The sequence below is a fragment of the Pavona decussata genome, unplaced genomic scaffold, assembly GCF_977016875.1.
Source record: "Pavona decussata unplaced genomic scaffold, jaPavDecu1.1 SCAFFOLD_114, whole genome shotgun sequence".
Taxonomy (NCBI): Eukaryota; Metazoa; Cnidaria; class Anthozoa; order Scleractinia; family Agariciidae; genus Pavona; species Pavona decussata.
In genome coordinates this window covers 2,468,332-2,492,464 of record NW_028145528.1, presented here as the reverse complement: position 1 = coordinate 2,492,464, position 24,133 = coordinate 2,468,332, and the positions used below count along the sequence as shown (strand labels likewise).

General features: G+C 38.2%; 2 protein-coding genes and 1 pseudogene across 2 annotated transcripts; all 3 read right to left on the bottom strand.

Moving 5' to 3' along the window:
- Positions 1 to 448: 448 nt before the first annotated feature.
- LOC146470174 (histamine H2 receptor-like) lies at positions 449 to 1,812 on the bottom strand. The gene has a single exon (XM_085122039.1). It carries the CDS (start codon positions 1,699 to 1,701, stop codon positions 823 to 825), a length of 879 nt encoding a protein of 292 aa, XP_084978165.1. The 5' UTR covers positions 1,702 to 1,812; the 3' UTR covers positions 449 to 822.
- Positions 1,813 to 10,596: 8,784 nt separating this feature from the next.
- LOC146470173 (histamine H2 receptor-like) lies at positions 10,597 to 11,491 on the bottom strand (annotated as a pseudogene).
- Positions 11,492 to 20,371: 8,880 nt separating this feature from the next.
- LOC146470172 (melanocyte-stimulating hormone receptor-like) lies at positions 20,372 to 21,270 on the bottom strand. The gene has a single exon (XM_085122538.1). It carries the CDS (start codon positions 21,236 to 21,238, stop codon positions 20,372 to 20,374), a length of 867 nt encoding a protein of 288 aa, XP_084978664.1. The 5' UTR covers positions 21,239 to 21,270.
- Between the last annotated feature and the right edge of the window lie 2,863 nt (positions 21,271 to 24,133).

The window sequence follows — 24,133 nt, the reverse complement described above, 5'->3', positions numbered from 1 at the left end:
AGCCTTTTTCTCTGAGGTTTACCCTTGGCTTTCTTCATTGGGAAAACTTTGATGAACTTCAGTACGGCCATCCGAGGGTCGTACTGAAGACGTCGGGCATAGTAACCTCGGCCGGTGAATAACATACTATATAAACATTTCGAGTTGCCAGATCTACTGAGCTAATTTCCGTAAAGAAAGGAAGTCAATAAACGCTGGTTAATATAATTCATGCCGTAATCTTCCATTTTCTCCGGTCCAATTGCGCCGAAATGCGAAGTTCGTGAGTAATGAGATGAATATAGGGAAATGAATCACCTGGTCTTTCTTTCCTTTTTCGTTTATTCAAGTTTGTTTTTAACGACCGTATAACATATATGCCTATGATTTACTTTTATTTTTAATTTAATGTAAATATCTTAAACCACTCGTCTCGTCGAGAATAAGAAATACTTTCTAAAACGCTGGGTACAGTTTTTCTCCGGAGAACTATGAAATCCACTCAGTTTACATTACTGCTCATTTTGGCTATATACAACTTGGAATAACATATTTGATTCCAAAGTTACATTAGTCAGCCCATATATCGGAGTCAGTAAATGTTAGACAGCAGCAGCTACTGGGCCTTAAAATGCCAGGTGAATAATTAGCTGTCTGCATGGCCAGTGAGTCTGTAATCTGATGAATTGGAAGACAAGAAAACAATTAATGTGGTAATATAGTATTTATTGGCATGCACACTTTTGCCTGTGAAATAACTGACATGTATGTTCAAGGGTCCCAAGTTTCATTAGTCAACCCATACAAAACTGTGCTTGCGTCAGTAAATCACCCACTGGCAGTTTATTCATGATGTTTCCAACACATCAGCGCCTTCAATGCTTCTCTAAATTCCCTTTTCCTGGCAGCGTAAATCCAAGGATTCAGTGCAGCGTTCGAATAAGTTATGAAAAGCGCCCATGTGCCCCATGACTCAAATGACTGTATCTCTTTACATGAAGCGTTGTCTGACGTAACTTCAGCGATGGAGAAAGCCAGGGCTGGTAAGGTACTCAAATAAAACACGCCAATGACAATTGCTATGGTTATTGAGGCCTTTTTATTTTGCATGTTAGTCGCTAATGCTGAGCTGGTTTGATCGCCAATACTTCGTGTCTGACGACTCACTTCTTTAAAAATAAAAAAGTAACAGTAAGATATCAGAACTCCGGGGACCAAGAAAACTGTAGTGACAGCTGTAATCCAGTAATCATCTTCCAGGAGAACGAGACGCAGACAGGCGATGACGCTTGAAACAGCCCAAACCAATGCAACAGTGCGTTTGAAACGGACCACTGTAACCATAGTGTTATATCTTAAGGGGAAAACCACTCCAATATACCTTTCGATGCTGACCGCACATAGGCTGTATGTTGATATGGCGACAGAGAAAACGTACACGCAATCAACACCTTTGCTGAGTGGATGCTCCTCGTTTGCGACATGCAACAATGATCGTGAGACCCACATGGGTAGTGCTACGAAACCAACGAAAAAATCGCCGAATGCGAGTGCACCAAGGAAGTAGTTTGTGACGGAGTGAAGAGATGACTTCCTGTAAATTGCCAACAGTATTAACGCATTTGTGGTGCAAGCGATAGCAGATATTAAAAGACCAAGGACGGTTGTTAAGACGATGTGCCATTCTGTGGTTGGAAGTTCATTGCAATCTTCGCGTGCCATGTTTCTGTTGATGTCCTAAGACGCTTACGTTCCCGTCCTTTTATGTTGAAAATTTTTACGAATATCACTTGAACGAATGTCAGCCTTGGTTGTCCATACGGTTTAAGCACATTTCCATGACAATGAGTCTCTTAAATTGTCGTGGTATCGTGGAGATCAACTAGTTTAATATCTTCTGCCTCCACCAGTATTTGTACTCAGTTAATTCATCGTTTTCTAATGCAGCGAGAATAAGTTTAAAAATTAAGCAATTAAATGGATCTGATATGGAGAAAAAAAGCGATGTCTTTTGCTTTATTGAATATGAAACTCTGTAAATTAATTTGAGGAAAACATCTGCCGTAATGCAAACACACACCAACTGAATACTAAGCGTCTCTTGAACTAGCAAAAATATTGTGTTTTTTGAGTAACCATTAAAAGTTATTGTGACTAAACAAACATGTAATTGTTTCCATGTTTTTAACTTCTCAAGAGAAGTTTCGTCTGTCAGAATTAAAACCTTGACGACCACGCACTGCTTAGTAATTAAAATACTTTTATTTATTTAAAATTTGGCCACCTTAAATCGGTAACTGAACATCGGTGGTAAATTGTAAAAAATAACAGATACTTTCTTAATACTTGCTCAAAATGCTAGAAGTAAAAATGTAAATACAGTGGAACAAAAAGAACACTGTATTGTCAAAGAAACAGACAAACAACATCTTTGGGCCTTAATAAAATATTCACTGGTATCTATAGAGTTTGTCGATTGCTACGGTAAACTGTTTATTCCATAACTAACGATTCGTCTGCCACCCATTCGGCCTTGTGCTGTCTGTTTGAGTTTTCTCTTGGTTTCTCTGCTTGTGGAGAATAAGCATTTTATAATGTACACATCCGGGGAAAGGGGGAGAGGACTATTCGTATTTGAAATTGATAGGATCAGTTACAAGAATGCGAAGTCAAATCAGCGGAACCTGATTTTACGTGCTATCCGACTGCGCAAACCGAAAATAGAATGCGAGTGATCCAAATTAAAGAATACTATTAATTCATTATCTGAACTAGTGGGATAAAAATTTACAATCTCGCTCTTAAATTTGCTGCTCTTAATCGAAAGAGAACTTAATATGGGAATTTGCTTCCCCCACCCCCCACCCAATGAAAAGAAACACTCCAAAGAGGCGAGTATTCATGTGCTTTTGTAGACAAAACTTTGCTGGTTTGCTGTTTTGTGAGGTATTTTTTTTTTCTTGTAGCGTTGACACGCCATTTAATAACGTAATTGTGCTAACTACGTACAGAGCAATCTTTAGAATTGTTTTGCGGTCCATCTTCATTATTTCACTTGGAATTATATTTTCTTATCTCATCAAATTTGATTCTTAGCTAAAGTAGTCAAACACGCGCCTCGCAACACTGTATCGTTGGCACAACGTACAGAAAAAGTTTTCCTCGCGTACAAATCTTATTTTTATCATTGATTTGTGACGATCTTGGCGGAGAAAAAACACAAAAACTTAAAGTGTTTATGACACAAAAAAATTTTTCTTCTCTATTTTGCAGTGTTATATATACAAAAACAGATTGTAAACTTAAAACTTGCATGAAGTTTTCCAAACGCCGTCATTTCCCGGCCAAAAGTGTCGCTGCCGCGCGCGGCCAAAACAATACGTGATAAGTGTATATGACGTCACTTTACTTGATAACAAAACAAAAATGGTGGCGGAGTAAAGCCACTTCGCAGAGCATGCAGTCGTTCCTTTGGAGGTGGAGCGCCTAATTAGTACCGATTTCTTACAATAATACGGAGGAAAATGCCCAAGCCTCTTTAGAACCAGTAGTTTGGGACAAAATTGTCAAAGTAATTCTAGTTAAAGCGATTCAAGGTCTGCTGGTCTGCTACTCGAAGTTTCGGTGTTTTTCGGCTTGAAGCATCTGCTATAGCTTCAAACGGCACTCGTGGTTTTTAGGGATCCGTCTGAGTGTGAGATATAACTCAACTGGAAGGCCAACGGATTATATCATTTCAAAACAGTTCAGGTAATCCCGTGGTCTTTGTTAAATTCGGCGTGATGCTACAACCAGCTGAACCAGCCATACACAAGCGCGTGGTCTTCAGTGTTAATAAGACACCATATTATAAATTTTGTCGGACAATTTCTAAACTCGACTAGTTGATTAATTATTGTTAAACAATATAAACACGCCGCGAATAATGTAGAAACTCACACTTGTATTATTTTATCATTGGTTTTCTTGGGTTTATTTATTGTTCGGTGTTGGAAAGAGAGATTTAGCTTCGCGTTTACGGCTAACGCCAAACGGGAAACGTCAAGCCGCTGTTTGTTCTAAAATGCATAAACGTACTCGTACTCACTTCTCTCTTTTTCGTGTTTGCTCGATAGCTGTCGCCTACTGGGTGGAGCTAAGCTTAAAGCAAAAAAGCTTCATTGTTTTTCATCAAAGAGAAAATTTCAGCCTGGCGTTTGCCGTTTGCCGTAAACGCGATGCTAAATCTCTATAAATTTATATGCTTTATTTACGGGAATGTTCGAATCAAAGGGATAAAAATATCAAAACGTTCAATGGTTTATCTTTCTATTTATGTTTTAGTGTAATGCTGATCTAGCTCTGATCAAATGTTGTTTTCTCCTGGTATAAATTTGGTTTAAGCACTAGGTGTTCTGTTTTGGACTGTTTCTCAGGAAATTTTTTCTTCCGTCAAAAATGTTTGAAATTGGTTTTTCCTCAATAACAATACATTGTTTACATTAAAGTCAAGCCGTAATTCACCGTATCTTACCTTAAAGGCTGGTTTCCATATGATCGCGGATCGCAGATCGCAATAAGGTCTGCGATCGTCTGCGATCATATGGAAACATACTTCTGCGATCCTGCGATCACGATCGCAGACGATCGCAGAAGATAGAACCATGTTCTATCTCCTGCCACCGTCTGCGATGTCTCGATCATCTGCGATCAATTGCGATTGTGCGATCATAAGGAAACCAAAGTTTTGCGATCCGCGATCGAAACGCATCCCATAATATTTCGAGTTCCCTTCTAACGATTCAACGCTCGTGGGTTCGATTGTAGGAACGGTCTACATTATGAATATGTTTATTATCGCAGTCGCAGAGATTTTAACGACAAGAACAAAAAGGCCAGCTATTGGGACAAAATCGGGCAGAAGATTCATTTATCGGCCGAGGGAGCGGAGGCCAAATTTCTCCAACATAAGAAATGCATACGGTCGTTATCAAATCCAAAAGCGATGTTTTCGACAATTTTGGAGCTGGCGACGACTCGCTTAATCATGAAAAACAGAAGAAGTAAATTTGCTTGCAGCAAAATTTCCGCTCTTCCACGTTCGCGATGTTGTTTGCTTTTCAGCCTACACGCGCGTGTATATTTGACGTTTTCGTTGACCAAAACGTATGCCTGCGGTCGGCTCTGCGATCGTTGCGATTATATGGAAACAGTCTTTTTTGCGATCGTCTGCGATTGTTTGCGATCTGCGATCTACGATCGTCTGCGATCACATGGAACCAGCCTTAAGTTAACCTTTCGCTGACATTTGCCTGGAAATGGCCACCCTTCCTGTTTTTATCGTTTTTAGTGAAGATATTCAGTGTTTCTTTCCGAATTTATACCAGCCGATATTTTGTCATTAAAGTTAGTTTTCACTGTACTTATTTAAATAATAATAATAATCTTTACATCTTTCCATTTGAAGGTGTTTGTGTTCTGTAACCACGTACTGTATTTTTGATAAGGTAACTGAAAGTTGTAAACGTGTGCTCTGTAATTTATGGAAATAGACGTGGACTTGTAGTCACCGCCTTTCTTCTTGGAAAGGTTTTTTTTGAACAATAACGCTGGACACTGCTTGAAACTTCATCCTGGTATATTACAAACTCATGATTGTCAATGTGCAATTTTTATCGAAACAAATGTTCATTGTAATTTTAATATTTGTCCCGTTGCTTTATTTTGGTTGGACATTTCGAAGAACATAACGAAAACCTTGAAAGAACGGTACATTTTCCTCATCAAATAAAGGGAAAGTACCTTTTTAACAACAACAAATTCCGATACCAACCAATCATAGGAAGGCTAGCGTTAGCCTACATTAGTAGTTGACGAGTGTTTGACAGTAAGTTGTCAATCATATTCCGGCCAACTTAAAGGCAACGCGAGAAGTTCTTCAGTAGAGAATGGTATAGCTGAGCTGTAGAGTGAACTTCTAAAATACAACGTAGCCATTGAACAACAATTGTGTTTGTCAAGTGAATTCAACTCGTTAGCTAAACTGAGCTGATTAAGTGACGATGACAGTCGAGACAGATTACATCACCTAACTCATAATCTCACTACAGCACGTGACAACCACCCCAATCCCCTCAGTAATACCATAGATATGGATTACGGTATATAACGAAAGGTGGATCACTCTGATCCCTCTCAACTCAGCAGGATTCAGATATTGCTTGCTTGCCCCAGTCTCAGAGTTCCCTGGTTTGGAAGGCCTTGACCAGAAAGCTCAGTTACCATTAGTTACTATTTATCGCTGTTCCACTATTTTCTTATCACCTTGTATGCATTGGTATTTATTTTACCACACTCGATAGATATTTCCTTTTTGTTTTGATGACACAGTCATTCCGTTTCAGCTAAATTTTCTTACATGTGATTACCTCGAGCACAATTTTTCCACTTCTACGATTGAGTAGCTTTCCTTTAATAAAATTGCAGTACATTTTCAGTCTCTTGCAGCTATATCGTTTCTGCATAATTATTATCTTCCACCACCAATGATGTTTTATTTATTTTGCATGCTGAACGAAAGTGGCTGGTTATCCTGAAATCACTACTTTTTTTATGTTCGCACTTCATGTAATTTGGATGATTCGCTTTGCTTATACTACTTCATATTTCTCTTACGTTTTATGAATTTTACTTTATCTAACTACTAGCATATTCTGCTGTCTCTTGGTTAGTGGTCGGACCCCTGCCACTACCGCATACACATGCGTTTGGCTTACCAAGTTGTTTTACTTCCTATCTTGAGCGGAAAGCTGCTCGTGTCAAAATAAACTTGACGCATGGTTATATACAGTAGAACTTATGTTTTTCCTTCCTTTTACAAAATCAAATTCTTAAGATTTTCTTCTAAACACAAAAAGAAACAAACAAAACAAAATCATTTGAAAACACACAAAAATCGGGGAACGTAGTTTCTGTCAATAGTTTTGCGTGAACAATATTATATTATTGGCGTATATATATTTCCTAAGCCATTCTTCGTTATTTCATTATGTAATGTTAAAGGAACAAGCGTCTCTTACCTCGTTTCAGATAGCCCTTCAGATTGTCTTTCGGCGATTCTTGTTCGTTCCATCTGCAAGTGCGTTCTATCTTTTCATTTCTTGTGTTCCGTTCTCATTCGCAAGCAAAGCGGTTTATATATATCTAGTGACGACACGTTTAATATTATCCAGGGGTTCATCACCTTTTCCACCTTTACTGCAGTGTGAGTTCGTCAATTTCTTTTTCTTTCTTTGTGAGCTCGGGACTAGCTCACTCTGAGAAGGGAGAATATGTTAAACAATAAAAACACGAATAATGTAGAAACTCACACTGTATTATTTTATCATTGGTTTTCTTGGGTTTATTTATTGTTCGGTGTTGGGAAGTTATACAACACAGTATGCTTTATTTACGGGAATATTTGAATCAAAGGGATAAAAATATTAAAAAGTTGAATGGTTTATTTTTCTATTTATGTTTTAGTGTAATGCTGATCTAGCTCTGATCAAATGTTGTTTTCTCCTGGTATAAATTTGGTTTAAGCACTAGGTGTTCTGTTTTGGACTGTTACTCGGGAAATTTGTCCTTCCGTCTGAGAATGTTTGAAATTGGTTTTTCCTCAATAACAATACATTGTTTACATTAAAGTCAAGCAGTAATTTATCGTATCTGACCTTAAGTTAACCTTCCGCTGGCATTTGCTTGGAAATGGCCACCCTTCCTGTTTTAATCCTTTTTAGTGAAGATATTCAGTGTTTCTTACCGAATTTATACCAGCCGATACTTTGTCATTAAAGTTAGTTTTCGCTGTTCTTATTTGAATAATAACAATAATCTTTAAATCTTTCCATTTGAAGGTGTTTGTCTTCTGTAACCACGTACTGAATTTTAATAACGTAACTGAAAGTTGTAAACGTGTGCTCTGTAATTTATGGAAATCGGCGTGGACTTGTAGTCACCGCCTTTCTTCTTGGAAAGTTGTAAGTTGTTTTGCAACAATAACGCTGGACACTGCTTGAAACTTCATCCTGGTATATTACAAACTCATGATTGTCAATGTGCAATTTTTATCGAAACAAATGTTCATTGTAATTTTAATATTTGTCCCGTTGCTTTATTTTGGTTGGACATTTCGAAGAACATAACGAAAATCTTGAAAGAACGGTACATTTTCCTCATCAAATAAAGGGAAGATACCTATTACAAATTCCGATACCAACCAATCATAGGAAGGCTAACGTTAGCCTACATTAGTAGTTGACGAGTGTTTGACAGTAGGTTGTCATTTATATTCCGGCCAAATTGAAAGCAACGCGAGAAGTTCTTCAGTAGAGAATGTTGTAGTTGAGCTGTAGAGTGAACTTCTAAAATACAACGTAGCCATTGAACAACAATTGTGTTTGTCAAGTGAATTCAACTCGTTGGCTAAACTGAGCTGATTCCCCTTGGTTAGACGCTAAGCCGGTTGATCTAACATTACTCTGATAGTATCTTTCGGTATCTGACTGCAGTTGTAGTCAGTTTCGTCTGTTGCGATCTGATTAAAATTCCGATGCAGCTTTTAAGATTCATTAATGGTTAGTATATTCCCGAAATTAATTTAGAAGCTGAAGTTTAGAAAACATATCGTGATCAGTTGCCAAGAAGACTGACAATAAATCAACTTCAAATCAATGTTGATTCTTGGATGGAAATTATTCCCGTTGTTACCAACAAATGACTAGGGCCGAAGATCTCTGAGAACATGCATTTACAAAATTAAAATTTGAAAGGTTTTCTCGCAAGTTTACAAATGATGAAACACCATCCCTCTTTGTTTATCTTGAGTTATGTCTCCGCTCGTCCTCTATCTCAACACACGTCCGAAATTGGAATTCGAATATAAAGGAAGAGCATTCAGCTTCCTGTTTTTCCGCTCGTAAAAGCTAACAGTTGAAAAGGACACTTTTGACTAAACGCTCACAGAATTCGACGTACAATCGCTTCCACTGTACAAGTTGACGATCGTCGAAAATCAACATGGTTCACTACGGCATCTCTCTAGTTCATGGCTTGATGCGACCCACGACGACTTACTTTTTTCTTCTGCATGTTCTTGTTTGCTCGCTGGAGCCATCGAAAGATTCGAAAACATCTCAGATATAAGCGAACAATGGTGCTGAATGCGAACATTTTGAAGCGTTTTGTAACCGAAACACAACACTCCTGGCGCGGCCTTGTTCAAAAGCCGATTAACCCTAATCTACGATTAAAAGTTAATCGAGGTTTTCATCTCGCTCTTTAAAAGTGATTTGAAAGCCTAATGTCAAGCTAAAGGTAAAGAAAAGTCTAAGTCAAAACTGAGGGCCAAAACTATTTTGGAAAAATCTTAATTGATTAGTTATTAAACTCGAATCAAACTTCACGTTAATCCAGGATTAGCTTAATCGAACTTCAAACAACTGGGCCCTGGGAACAATGTCAAGTAGAGTGACGTCATTATGTCAGTGGTAAATTAGGTACCAGTCCCGCGACATTTTTTAAAGGAAAAAGCGGGTATTTCTCCCCGTAAAAACTGTTTTAGACAAATTTTATTCTTAAAACCGGTTTGTAAACGTATTAAACTCCTAAAAACCGAGAAATTTTTTTGTGTCATATATAGACTTTAAAATAACAAAGTATAAAGGCAAAGAGTAAGATGTGACTGTGAGTATTTCATTTCTATTATACTACTTGCTATAAAATATATTTTGTTTTTTTCATTTATTGCTCCACGATATACTTGAATTATGTTTTATTGTTAGTATAGCCTTTTTCTCTGAGGTTTACGCACAGCTTTCTTGATGAGCAAACTTTAATGAACTTCAGTACGGCCCTCCGTGGGTCATACTGAAGATGTCGGGCACAGTAACCTCGGCCGGTGAATAACATACTACATAAACATTTCGATTTCAGGTCTACTGAGCTAATTTCCGTAAAGAAAGGAAGGAAATAAAGGCTGGTTAATATAATTCATGCAGTAATCTTCCGTTTACTCCGGTCCAATTGCGACGAAATGCGAAGTTCGTGAGTAATGAGATGAATATAGAGAAATGAATCGCCTCGTCTTCCTTTCCTTTTTCGTCTTTTCCAGTTTGTTTTTAACGACCGTATAACATATATGCCCATGATTTACTTTTCTTGTTAATTCAATGTAAATATCTCTAACCACTCGTCTCGTCGAGAATAAGAAGTACTTTCTAAAACGCTGGGTACGGTTTTTCTCCGGAAAACTATGAAATCCACTCAGTTTACGTCACTCAGTTTAGCTATATACAACTTGGAATAACATATTTGATTCGAAAAGTTACATTAGGCAACCCATATATCGGAGTCAGTAATAAAATGTTAGACAGCTTGACTTACTTGGCCTTAAAATGCCACGTGAATAATAAGTTGTCTGCATGGTCAGTGAGTCTGTAATTTGATGAATTGGAACACAAGAAACATTTAATGTGGTAGTATAGTATTTATTGGCATGCACACTTTTGCCTGTGAATTCGAACTAACTGACATGTATGTTCAAGGGTCCCAAGTTTCATTAGCCAACCCATACAACACTGTGCTTGCGTCAGTAAATCACCCACTGGCAGTTGATTCATGATGTTTCCAAAACATCAGCGCTTTCAATGCTTCTCTAAATTCCCTTTTCCTGGCAGCGTAAATCCAAGGATTCAGTGCAGCGTTCGAATAAGTTATGAAAAGCGCCCATGTGCCCCATGACTCAAATGACTGTATCTCTTTACATGAAGCGTTGTCTGACGTAACTTCAGCGATGGAGAAAGCCAGGGCTGGTAAGGTACTCAAATAAAACACGCCAATGACAATTGCTATGGTTATTGAGGCCTTTTTTATTTTGCATGTTAGTCGCTAATGCTGAGCTGGTTTGATCGCCAATACTTCGTGTCTGACGACTCACTTCTTTAAAAATAAAAAAGTAACAGTAAGATATCAGAACTCCGGGGACCAAGAAAACTGTAGTGACAGCTGTAATCCAGTAATCATCTTCCAGGAGAACGAGACGCAGACAGGCGATGACGCTTGAAACAGCCCAAACCAATGCAACAGTGCGTTTGAAACGGACCACTGTAACCATAGTGTTATATCTTAAGGGGAAAACCACTCCAATATACCTTTCGATGCTGACCGCACATAGGCTGTATGTTGATATGGCGACAGAGAAAACGTAGACGCAATCAACACCTTTGCTGAGTGGATGCTCCTCGTTTGCGACAAACAACAATGATCTCGAGACCCACATGGGTAGTGCTACGAAACCAACGAAAAAATCACCGAATGCGAGTGCACCAAGGAAGCAGTTTGTGACGGAGTGAAGAGATGATTTCCTGTAAATTGCCAACAGTATTAACGCATTTGTGGTGCAAGCGATAGCAGATATTAAAAGACCAAGGACGGTTGTTAAGACGATGTGCCATTCTGTGGTTGGAAGTTCATTGCAATCTTCGCGTGCCATGTTTCTGTTGATGTCCTAAGACGCTTACGTTCCCGTCCTTTTGTGTTGAAAATTTTTACGAATATCAATTGAACGAATGTAAGCCTTGGTTGTCCATACGGTTTAAGCACATTTCCATGACAATGAGTCTCTTAAATTGTCGTGGTATCGTGGAGATCAACTAATTTAATATCTTCTGCCTTCACCAGTATTTGTACTCAGTTAATTCATCGTTTTCTAATGCAGCGAGAATAAGTTTAAAATGAAGCAATTAAATGGATCTGATATGGAGAAAAAAAGCGATGTCTTTTGCTTTATTGAATATGAAACTCTGTAAATTAATTTGAGGAAAACATCTGCCGAAATGCAAACACACACCAACTGAATAGTAAGCGTCTCTTGAACTAGCAAAAATATTGTGTTTTTTGAGTAACCATTAAAAGTTATTGTGACTAAACAAACATGTAATTGTTTCCATTTTTTTAACTTCTCACTGCTGAAAGAGAAGTTTCGTCTGTCAGAATTAAAACCTTGACGACCACGCACTGCTTAGTAATTAAAATACTTTTATTTATTTAAAATTTGGCCACCTTAAATCGGTAACTGAACATCGGTGGTAAATTGTAAAAAATAACAGATACTTTCTTAATACTTGCTCAAAATGCTAGAAGTAAAAATGTAAATACAGTGGAACAAAAAGAACACTGTATTGTCAAAGAAACAGACAAGCAACATCTTTGGGCCTTAATAAAATATTCACTGGTATCTATAGAGTTTGTCGATTGCTACGGTAAACTGTTTATTCCATAACTAACGATTCGTCTGCCACCCATTCGGCCTTGTGCTGTCTGTTTGAGTTTTCTCTTGGTTTCTCTGCTTGTGGAGAATAAGCATTTTATAATGTACACATCCGGGGAAAGGGGGAGAGGACTATTCGTATTTGAAATTGATAGGATCAGTTACAAGAATGCGAAGTCAAATCAGCGGAACCTGATTTTACGTGCTATCCGACTGCGCAAACCGAAAATAGAATGCGAGTGATCCAAATTAAAGAATACTATTAATTCATTATCTGAACTAGTGGGATAAAAATTTACAATCTCGCTCTTAAATTTGCTGCTCTTAATCGAAAGAGAACTTAATATGGGAATTTGCTTCCCCCACCCCCCACCCAATGAAAAGAAACACTCCAAAGAGGCGAGTATTCATGTGCTTTTGTAGACAAAACTTTGCTGGTTTGCTGTTTTGTGAGGTTTTTTTTTTTTTCTTGTAGCGTTGACACGCCATTTAATAACGTAATTGTGCTAACTACGTACAGAGCAATCTTTAGAATTGTTTTGCGGTCCATCTTCATTATTTCACTTGGAATTATATTTTCTTATCTCATCAAATTTGATTCTTAGCTAAAGTAGTCAAACACGCGCCTCGCAACACTGTATCGTTGGCACAACGTACAGAAAAAGTTTTCCTCGCGTACATTTCTTATTTTTATCATTGATTTGTGACGATCTTGGCGGAGAAAAAACACAAAAACTTAAAGTGTTTATGACACAAAAAAATTTTTCTTCTCTATTTTGCAGTGTTATATATACAAAAACAGATTGTAAACTTAAAACTTGCATGAAGTTTTCCAAACGCCGTCATTTCCCGGCCAAAAGTGTCGCTGCCGCGCGCGGCCAAAACAATACGTGATAAGCGTATATGACGTCACTTTACTTGATAACAAAACAAAAACGGTGGCGGAGTAAAGCCACTTCGCAGAGCATGCAGTCGTTCCTTTGGAGGTGGAGCGCCTAATTAGTACCGATTTCTTACAATAATACGGAGGAAAATGCCCAAGCCTCTTTAGAACCAGTAGTTTGGGACAAAATTGTCAAAGTAATTCTAGTTAAAGCGATTCAAGGTCTGCTGGTCTGCTACTCGAAGTTTCGGTGTTTTTCGGCTTGAAGCATCTGCTATAGCTTCAAACGGCACTCGTGGTTTTTAGGGATCCGTCTGAGTGTGAGATATAACTCAACTGGAAGGCCAACGGATTATATCATTTCAAAACAGTTCAGGTTATCCCGTGGTCTTTGTTAAATTCGGCGTGATCCTACAACCAGCCATACACAAACGCGTGGTCTTCAGTGTTAATAAGACACCATATTATAAATTTTGTCGGACAATTTCTAAACTCGACTAGTTGATTAATTATTGTTAAACAATATAAACACGAATAATGTAGAAACTCACACTTGTATTATTTTATCATTGGTTTTCTTGGGTTTATTTATTGTTCGGTGTTGGAAAGAGAGATTTAGCTTCGCGTTTACGGCTAACGCCAAACGGGAAACGTCAAGCCGCTGTTTGTTCTAAAATGCATAAACGTACTCGTACTCACTTCTCTCTTTTTCGTGTTTGCTCGATAGCTGTCGCCTACTGGGTGGAGATAAGCTTAAAGCAAAAAAGCTTCATTGTTTTTCATCAAAGAGAAAATTTCAGGCTGGTGTTTGCCGTTTGCCGTAAACGCGATGCTAAATCTCTATAAATTTATATGCTTTATTTACGGGAATGTTCGAATCAAAGGGATAAAAACGTTCAATGGTTTATCTTTCTATTTATGTTTTAGTGTAATGCTGATCTAGCTCTGATCAAATGTTGTTTTCTCCTGGTATAAATTTGGTTTAAGCACTAGGTGTTCTGTTTTGGACTGTTCCCAGAAAATTTTTTCTTCCGTCAAAAATGTTTGAAATTGGTTTTTCCTCAATAGCAATACATTGTTTACATTAAAGTCAAGCCGTAATTCACCGTATCTTACCTTAAAGGCTGGTTTCCATATGATCGCAGATCGCAGATCGCAATAAGGTCAGCGATCGTCTGCGATCATATGGAAACATACTTCTGCGATCCTGCGATCACGATCGCAGACGATCGCAGAAGATAGAACCATGCTCTATCTCCTGCCATCGTCTGCGATCGTCTCGATCATCTGCGATCAATTGCGATTGGGCGATCATAAGGAAACCAAAGTTTTGCGATCCGCGATCGAAACGCATCCCATAATATTTCGAGTTCCCTTCTAACGATTCAACGCTCGTGGGTTCGATTGTAGGAACGGTCTACGTTATGAATATGTTTATTATCGCAGTCGCAGAGATTTTAACGACAAGAACAAAAAGGCCAGCTATTGGGACAAAATCGGGCAGAAGATTCATTTATCGGCCGAGGGAGCGGAGGCCAAATTTCTCCAACATAAGAACTGCATACGGTCGCGATCGTTATCAAATCCAAAAGCGATGTTTTCGACAATTTTGGAGCTGGCGACGACTCGCTTAATCATGAAAAACAGAAGAAGTAAATTTGCTTGCAGCAAAATTTCCGCTCTTCCACGTTCGCGATGTTGTTTGCTTTTCAGCCTACACGCGCGTGTATATTTGACGTTTTCGTTGACCAAAACGTATGCCTGCGGTCGGCTCTGCGATCGTTGCGATTATATGGAAACAGTCTTTTTTGCGATCGTCTGCGATTGTTTGCGATCTGCGATCTACGATCGTCTGCGATCACATGGAACCAGCCTTAAGTTAACCTTTCGCTGACATTTGCCTGGAAATGGCCACCCTTCCTGTTTTTATCGTTTTTAGTGAAGATATTCAGTGTTTCTTTCCGAATTTATACCAGCCGATATTTTGTCATTAAAGTTAGTTTTCACTGTACTTATTTAAATAATAATAATAATCTTTACATCTTTCCATTTGAAGGTGTTTGTGTTCTGTAACCACGTACTGTATTTTTGATAAGGTAACTGAAAGTTGTAAACGTGTGCTCTGTAATTTATGGAAATAGACGTGGACTTGTAGTCACCGCCTTTCTTCTTGGAAAGTTTTTTTTTGAACAATAACGCTGGACACTGCTTGAAACTTCATCCTAATATATTACAAACTCATGATTGTCAATGTGCAATTTTTATCGAAACAAATGTTCATTGTAATTTTAATATTTGTCCCGTTGCTTTATTTTGGTTGGACATTTCGAAGAACATAACGAAAACCTTGAAAGAACGGTACATTTTCCTCATCAAATAAAGGGAAAGTACCTTTTTAACAACAACAAATTCCGATACCAACCAATCATAGGAAGGCTAGCGTTAGCCTACATTAGTAGTTGACGAGTGTTTGACAGTAAGTTGTCAATCATATTCCGGCCAACTTAAAGGCAACGCGAGAAGTTCTTCAGTAGAGAGTGGTATAGCTGAGCTGTAGAGTGAACTTCTAAAATACAACGTAGCCATTGAACAACAATTGTGTTTGTCAAGTGAATTCAACTCGTTAGCTAAACTGAGCTGATTAAGTGACGATGACAGTCGAGACAGATTACATCACCTAACTCATAATCTCACTACAGCACGTGACAACCACCCCAATCCCCTCAGTAATACCATAGATATGGATCACAGTATATAACGAAAGGTGGATCACTCTGATCCCTCTCAACTCAGCAGGATTCAGATATTGCTTGCTTGCCCCAGTCTCAGAGTTCCCTGGTTTGGAAGGCCTTGACCAGAAAGCTCAGTTACCATTAGTTACTATTTATCGCTGTTCCACTATTTTCTTATCACCTTGTATGCATTGGTATTTATTTTACCACACTCGATAGATATTTCCTTTTTGTTTTGATCACACAGTCATTCCGTTTCAGCTAAATTTTCTTACATGTGATTACCTCGAGCACAATTTTTCCACTTCTACGATTGAGTAGCTTTCCTTTAATAAAATTGCAGTACATTTTCAGTCTCTTGCAGCTATATCGTCTCTGCATAATTATCATCTTCCACCACCAATGATGTTTTATTTATTTTGCATGCTGAACGAAAGTGGCCGGTTATCCTGAAATCACTACTTTTTTTCATTTTCGCACCTCATGTAATTTGGATGATTCGCTTTGCTTATACTACTTCATATTTCTCTTACGTTTTATGAATTTTACTTTATCTAACTACTAGCATATTCTGCTGTCTCTTGGTTAGTGGTCGGACCCCTGCCACTACCGCATACACATGCGTTTGGCTTACCAAGTTGTTTTACTTCCTATCTTGAGCGGAAAGCTGCTCGTGTCAAAATAAACTTGACGCATGGTTATATACAGTAGAACTTATGTTTTTCCTTCCTTTTACAAAATCAAATTCTTAAGATTTTCTTCTAAACACAAAAAGAAACAAACAAAACAAAATCATTTGAAAACACACAAAAATCGGGGAACGTAGTTTCTGTCAATAGTTTTGCGTGAACATTATTATATTATTGGCGTATATATATTTCCTAAGCCATTCTTCGTTATTTTATTATGTAATGTTAAAGGAACGAGCGTCTCTCACCTCGTTTCAGATAGCCCTTCAGATTGTCTTTCGGCGATTCTTGTTCATTCCATCTGCAAGTGCGTTCTATCTTTTCATTTCTTGTGTTCCTTTCTCATTCGCAAGCAAAGCGGTTTATATATATCTAGTGACGACACGTTTAATGTTATCCATGGGCTCATCACCTTTTCCACCTTTACTACAGTGCGAGTTCGTCAATTTCTTTTTCTTTCTTTGTGAGCTCGGGACTAGCTCACTCTGAGAAGGGAGAATATGTTAAACAATAAAAACACGAATAGTGTATAAACTCACACTGTATTATTTTATCATTGGTTTTCCTCAGGCGGGGTTTATTTATTGTTCGGTGTTGGGAAGTTATACAATACAGTATGCTTTATTTACGGGAATATTCGAATCAAAGGGATAAAAATATTAAAAAGTTCAATGGTTTATTTTTCTATTTATGTTTTAGTGTAATGCTGATCTAGCTCTGATCAAATGTTGTTTTCTCCTGGTATAAATTTGGTTTAAACACTAGGTGTTCTGTTTTGGACTGTTACTTCGGAAATTTGTCCTTCCGTCTGAGAATGTTTGAAATTGGTTTTTCCTCAATAACAATACATTGTTTACATTAAAGTCAAGCAGTAATTTATCGTATCTGACCTTAAGTTACCCTTCCGCTGGCATTTGCTTGGAAATGGCCCCCTTCCTGTTTTAATCCTTTTTAGTGAAGATCACCAGTGTTTCTTACCGAATTTATACCAGCCGATACTTTGTCATTTAAGTTTTTTTTCGCTGTACTTATTTGAATAATAACAATAATCTTTAAATCTTTCCATTTGAAGGTGTTTGTCTTCTGTAACCACGTACTGAATTTTTAATAACGTAACTGAAAGTTGTAAACGTGTGCTCTGTAATTTATGGAAATAGGCGTGGACTTGTAGTTACCGCCTTTCTTCTTGGAAAGTTTTTTTTTTTGCAACATTTACGCTGGACACTGCTTGAAATTTCATCCTGGTATATTACAAACTCATGATTGTCAATGTGCAATTTTTATCGATACAAATGTTCATTTTAATTTTAATATTTGTCCCGTTGCTTTATTTTGGTTGGATATTTCGAAGAACATAACGAAAATCTTGAAAAAACGGTACATTTTCCTCATCAAATAAAAGGAAGGTACCTATTACAAATTCCGATATACCAACCAATCATAGGAAGGCTTACGTTAGCCTACATTAGTAGTTGACGAGTGATTGACAGTAGGTTGTCATTTATATTCCGGCCAATTTAAAAGCAACGCGAGAAGTTCTTCAGTAGAGAATGTTGTAGTTGAGCTGTAGAGTGAACTTCTAAAATACCATTAGCCATTGAACAACAATTGTGTTTGTCAAGTGAATTCAACTCGTTGGCTAAACTGAGCTGATTCCCCTTGGTTAGACGCTAAGCCGGTTGATCTAACATTACTCTGATAGTATCTTTCGGTATCTGACTGCAGTTTTAGTCAGTTTCGTCTGTTGCGATCTGATTAAAATTCCGATGCAGCTTTTAAGATTCATTAATGGTTAGTATATTTATTTTATTTATTTATAAATCAACTTCAAATCATGATCAATGTTGATTCTTGCATGGATGGAAATTATTCCCGTTGTTACCAACAAATAACAAGGGCCGAAGATCTCTGAGAACATGCATTTACAAAATTAAAATTTGAAAGGTTTTCTCGCAAGTTTACAAATGATGAAACACGATCCCTCTTTTTTTATCTTGAGTTATGTCTCCGCTCGTCCTCTATCTCAACACACGTCCGAAATTGGAATTCGAATATAAAGGAAGAGCATTCAGCTTCCTGTTTTTCCGCTCGTAAAAGCTAGCAGTTGAAAAGGACACTTTTGACTAAACGCTCACAGAATTCGACGTACAATCGCTTCCACTGCACAAGCTGACGATCGTCGAAAATCAACATGGTTCACTACGGCATGTCACTAGATATTCATGGTTTGATGCGACCCACGACGACTTCCTTTTTTCCTCTGCATGTTCTTGTTTGCTCGCTGGAGCCAGCGAAAGATTCGAAAACATCTCAGATATAAGCGAACAATGGTGCTGGATGCGAACATTTTGAAGCGTTTTGTAACCAAAACACAACACTCCTGGGGCGGCCTTGTTCAAAAGCCGATTAACCCTAATCTACGATTAAAAGTTAATCGAGGTTTTCATCTCGCTCTTTAAAAGTGATTTTAAAGCCTAATTTCGAGCTAAAGGTAAAGAAAAGTCTAAGTCAAAACTGAGGGCCAAAACTATTTTGGAAGAATCTTAATTGATTAGATATTAAACTCAAATCAAACTTCACGTTAATCCAGGATTAGGTTTTAAAATCGAACTTCAAACAACTAGGCCCTGGGAACAATGTCAAGTAGAGTGACGTCATTATGTCAGTGGTAAATTAGGTACCAGTCCCGCGACATTTTTTTAAAGGAAAAAGCGGGTATTTCTCCCCGAAAAAAGCTGTTTTAGGCAAGTTTTATTCTTAAAATCGGTTTGTAAACGTATCAAACTCCTAAAAACCGCGAAATTTTTTTTGTGTCATATAGACTTTAAAATAACAAAGTATAAAGACAAGGAGTAAGATGTGACTGTGAGTATTTTATTTCTATACTACTTGCTATAAAATATCTGTTGTTGTTGTTGTTGTTGTTGTTTTTTTTTTTTCAGTTATTGCTCCACGATATACTTGAATTATGTTTTATTGTTTGTATAGCCTTTTTCTCTGAGGTTTACGCACAGCTTTCTTGATGAGCAAACTTTAATGAACTTCAGTACGGCCCTCCGAGGGTCCTACTGAAGACGTCCGACATAGTAACCTCGGCCGGTGAATAACATATATATAAACATTTCGATTTCAGGTCTACTGAGCTAATTTCCGTAAAGAAAGGAAGGAAATAAAGGCTGGTTAATATAATTCATGCAGTAATCTTCCGTTTACTCCGGTCCAATTGCGCTGAAATGCGAAGTTCGTGAGTAATGAGATGAATATAGAGAAATGAATCGCCTGGTCTTCCTTTCCTTTTTTTTTTTTCAGTTTGTTTTTAACCACCGTATAACATATATGCCCATGATTTACTTTTCTTGTTAATTCAATGTAAATATCTTAAACCACTCGTCTCGTCGAGAATAAGAAGTACTTTCTAAAACGCTGGGTACAGTTTTTCTCCAGAAAACTATGAAATCCACTCAGTTTACGTTACTCACTTTAGCTATATACAACTTGGAATAACATATTTGAGTCGAAAAGTTACATTAGGCAACCCATATATCGGAGTCAGTAATTAAATGTTAGACAGCTTGAGTTACTTGGCCTTAAAATGCCAGGTGAATAATTAGTTGTCTGCATGGCCAGTGAGTCTGTAATCTGATTAATTGGAACACAAGAAAACATTTAATGCGGTAGTATTTATTGGCACGCACACTTCTGCCTGTAAAATAACTGACATGTATTTTCAAGGGTCCTAAGTTTCATTAGCCAACCCATACAACACTGTGCTTGCGTCAGTAAATCACCCACTGGCAGTTTATTCATGATGTTTCCAAAACATCAGCGCTTTCAATGCTTCTCTAAATTCCTTTTTCCTGGCAGCGTAAATCCAAGGATTCAGCGCAGCGTTCGAATAAGTTATGAAAAGCGCCCATGTGCCCCATGACTCAAATGACTGTATCTCTTCACATGAAGCGTTGTCTGCGGTAACTTCAGATATGGAGAAAGCCAGGGCTGGCAAGGTGGTCAAATAAAACACGCCGATGACAATGGCTATGGTAATTGACGCCTTTTTATTCTGCAGATTAGTCGCTAATACTGAACCGCTTTGATCACCAATACTTCGTAATTGACGACCCACTTCTTTAAAGATAAAAAAGTAACAGTAAGATATCAGAACTCCGGGGACCAAGAAAACTGTAGTGACAGCTGTAATCCAGTAATCATCTTCCAGGAGAACGAGACGCAGACAGGCGATGACGCTTGAAACAGCCCAAACTAATGCAACAGTGCGTTTGAAACGGACCACTGTAACGATAGTGTGATATCTTAAGGGGAAAACCACTCCAATATACCTTTCGATGCTGACTGCACATAGGCTGTATGTTGATATGGCGACAGAGAAAACGTACACGCAATCAACGCCTTTGCTGAGTGGATGCTCCTCGTTTGCGACATGCAACAATGATCGCGAGAGTGCTACGAAACCAACGAAAAAATCACCGAATGCGAGAGCACCAAGGAAGTAGTTTGTGACGGAGTGAAGAGATGATTTCCTGTAAATTGCCAACAGTATTAACGCATTTGTGGTGCAAGCGATAGCAGATATTAAAAGACCAAGGACGGTTGTTAAGACGATGTGCCATTGGGCGGTTGGAAGTTCATTGCAATCTTCGCGTGTCATGGTTCTGTTGATGTCCTAAGACGCTTTAATATACGTTTCCGTCCTTTTATGTTGCAAATGTTTACGAATATCACTTAAACGAACATCATCCTCTGTTGTCGATAGGCTTTTAAGCACATTTCCATCACAATCAGTCTCTTAAATTGTCATGGAGATCAACCGTTTTTTAAATATCTGCTGCCTCCACCAGTATTTACACTTTAAGTCGTCGACGTTTTCTAATGCAGCGAGAATAAGGTAAAAATGAGCAATTAAATGCACCTGATATGGCGAAAAAAAGCGAAGCTCTTTTCCTTTTCTGAATATTAAACTCTGTAAATTAATTTGACGAAAACACCTGCTTAATAAAAATAAACACACAAACTGAATGCTAAGCGTGTCTTAAACTACAAAAACTAAAAGAAAATAATAATAAAAAAATAAAAGTTGTGACCAGAGCCCAGTTGTCGAAAGCCCGATTAAGCTAATCCCGGATTAACGCAAACTTTGACTCGAGTTTAATTGCTTATCAATAACGATTCTTCCAAAAAATTTTTGGCCCTCAGTTTTCACTTAGACTTCAGTTCTTTACCTCCAGCTCGAAATTAACCCTTAAAACCATTTTTAACGAGCGAGATGAAAAGCTCGATTAACTTCTGATCGTGGATTAGCGTTAAACGGCTTTCGAACAACCCGGCCCAGGTGGGGATGCAAATAAATAAATTGACTAAACAAACATGTTAATGTTCCCATTTTTTAACTTCTCACTGCTGAAAGAGGAGAAGTTTTGTCAGCCAGAATTAAACCCTTGACGACCACGCAGTGTTTAGTAACCAAAACGGTTCTTTAAAAATAGGCCCCGCTGAGATGTGTTCAGTAACTGTGACTCTGTAATAGATAATAGCTCAATACTTGCTTAAATTTTAGAAGTAAAAACAAAAATTTAACAAAATGAACATTCAAAACAAACAAAATCTTTTGTGCTCTATAGAGTTTGTCGCTCAGATGAACTGTTTATTCCATAACAAACACAGTCTGCCTCGGCATTCGGCCTTGTGCTTCCTGTTTGAGTTTTCTTTTGGTTTCTCTGTTTGTGGGGGCAAGCATTTATTAGTTCACTCGCCCGTGGGATGGGAGAGAGGGTGACTTGTATTCGCGGAAATTGATATAGGGTAAGTTGCGCAAATTCTATCTTTCCGTAACTGTTCTACGTGCCATCCGACAACGGAACTGCCACCTGCGCCGTAATTTCTGTGATACAAGGTAGTGCTTCCTTCGTTAGAAAATACGTGTTCAGTTGAACCTCCTGTAAGCGACCACCTAAATGTAAAGTCCAAGTGGTTGTTTTTGAGAGTTGTCGCGATCGCTTACGAGAGGTCAGGCCACAGGGTATAATCCGCTTATAAAAACGACCATCACCGTTAAATCAATATATATTTTTGTATCGAAAAAAAAAAAAAGTTACAAATTTATCCGGACGATCCAATTTGCCAAATGTATTTGTGTAGCAACATGCGTTGACGTGGAATGTGTAGCATGCCAACTTGACAGCAGGCGGTTGGTTTCATGATATAGCTAAGAAACGTCTGTTTTCCATGTTGGGCTAACCAGGCGGGATATTGGGCGAATACGCAGTTTGGGGAACGAAACCGAGATATAACGACCAGATAAGTCGAGAGTGGAAAAGAGACGATTTTCTCGTGATTTACGCCGCATCATTTTCCTTGTAGCAACAACTACGCAACCTCGTTCCAGAGCTTTTCCTTGTAAAATTGGGAAGGGGGAGGGGGGGGGGGGATTTCACAGGGGAAAAGCGCAGGGAACGAGGTTGAATAACTACGGCGACAACTACGAGGGGGTCAAAAAAGCAATAGTCTTAATAACCAAAACAGCAACTCTGCACGTGCATTACACTTTTTGGTACATTTATTTCTTGGCATCACGACAAGGACGTGAAATTGCCTGACGGGACGTTTTATGGAAGACATAGACAAACGGCGACGAATTTTTCTTTCTCTTTCTAAACTTGGGTGCGCTCTCCAAGAATTCACTTCCAGCAAACTTTCACCTACAATTGAATAATCATGGCGACGCTTGAAAAAAATGCGAATTCATTTAAATAGCGACGTCTTCCCTCTCCTAAAGCTTCCTTTTTATATTTGCGAGCGGACAATACCGCCAGCTACGCAGGCTAATGCTTTCCGTAGCTGGAAAAGAAAAAAAGAACACAACAACAACAACAATACAATCTTCCCACATAGATATTTATTATTAATTATCGCATTCATTACGAATAGAAAATGAGTAGACACCTTTATATAATTCAACTCAGGGTGGCCCTGTCAGACAGCACAAACGAGCTGACCTGTTAACAATAGGAGCCCTGAGTATCCTAAACTACAAGAATATTTACAGCAAGATAATAGATAAAAATAGTAAAGAAAACACTAAACTGTTTCAAATATAATAACTATCCTACAAATATCATAAAATATAGACTATTAAGAACTACTCACGGTTAAACGTATTATGTACAAGTCAGTATAGGTTTGAACACCAGTGGTAATTCGACTTATTTGTCAGTACCGGTCATATCTGAGTAGCGATATTGTGCAAATGTCAGATATAACCAAAAGTTCTGATGATAACGAGACATGATTATTACTATTTTGGGGTTTTACTGTAGCAGCACACCGTCCAATCTACCCCGTTGTGAAGTCGCGTCATGTTTCGAGTGGTCGCACTAGTGGCGTTGGAAGTGTTCGCGGTCGCTAAACCAGAAGTGGTCGTTTCGAAAAGTGGTGCTCTTTCTAAAGCTGTAACGCATACGCATGCCTGCAGGGTCTTTTACTTCGTTTTGAAGCTTGCCAAAAATTAAACCAAATCAAACTGAAAAACAACCGACATATAGAATTC

Excerpts from the sequence above, each read along its gene's own strand:
- LOC146470174 (XM_085122039.1), bottom strand. The coding sequence starts at position 1,701 with ATGGCACGCGAAGATTGCAATGAACTTCCAACCACAGAATGGCACATC.
- LOC146470172 (XM_085122538.1), bottom strand. The coding sequence starts at position 21,238 with ATGACACGCGAAGATTGCAATGAACTTCCAACCGCCCAATGGCACATC.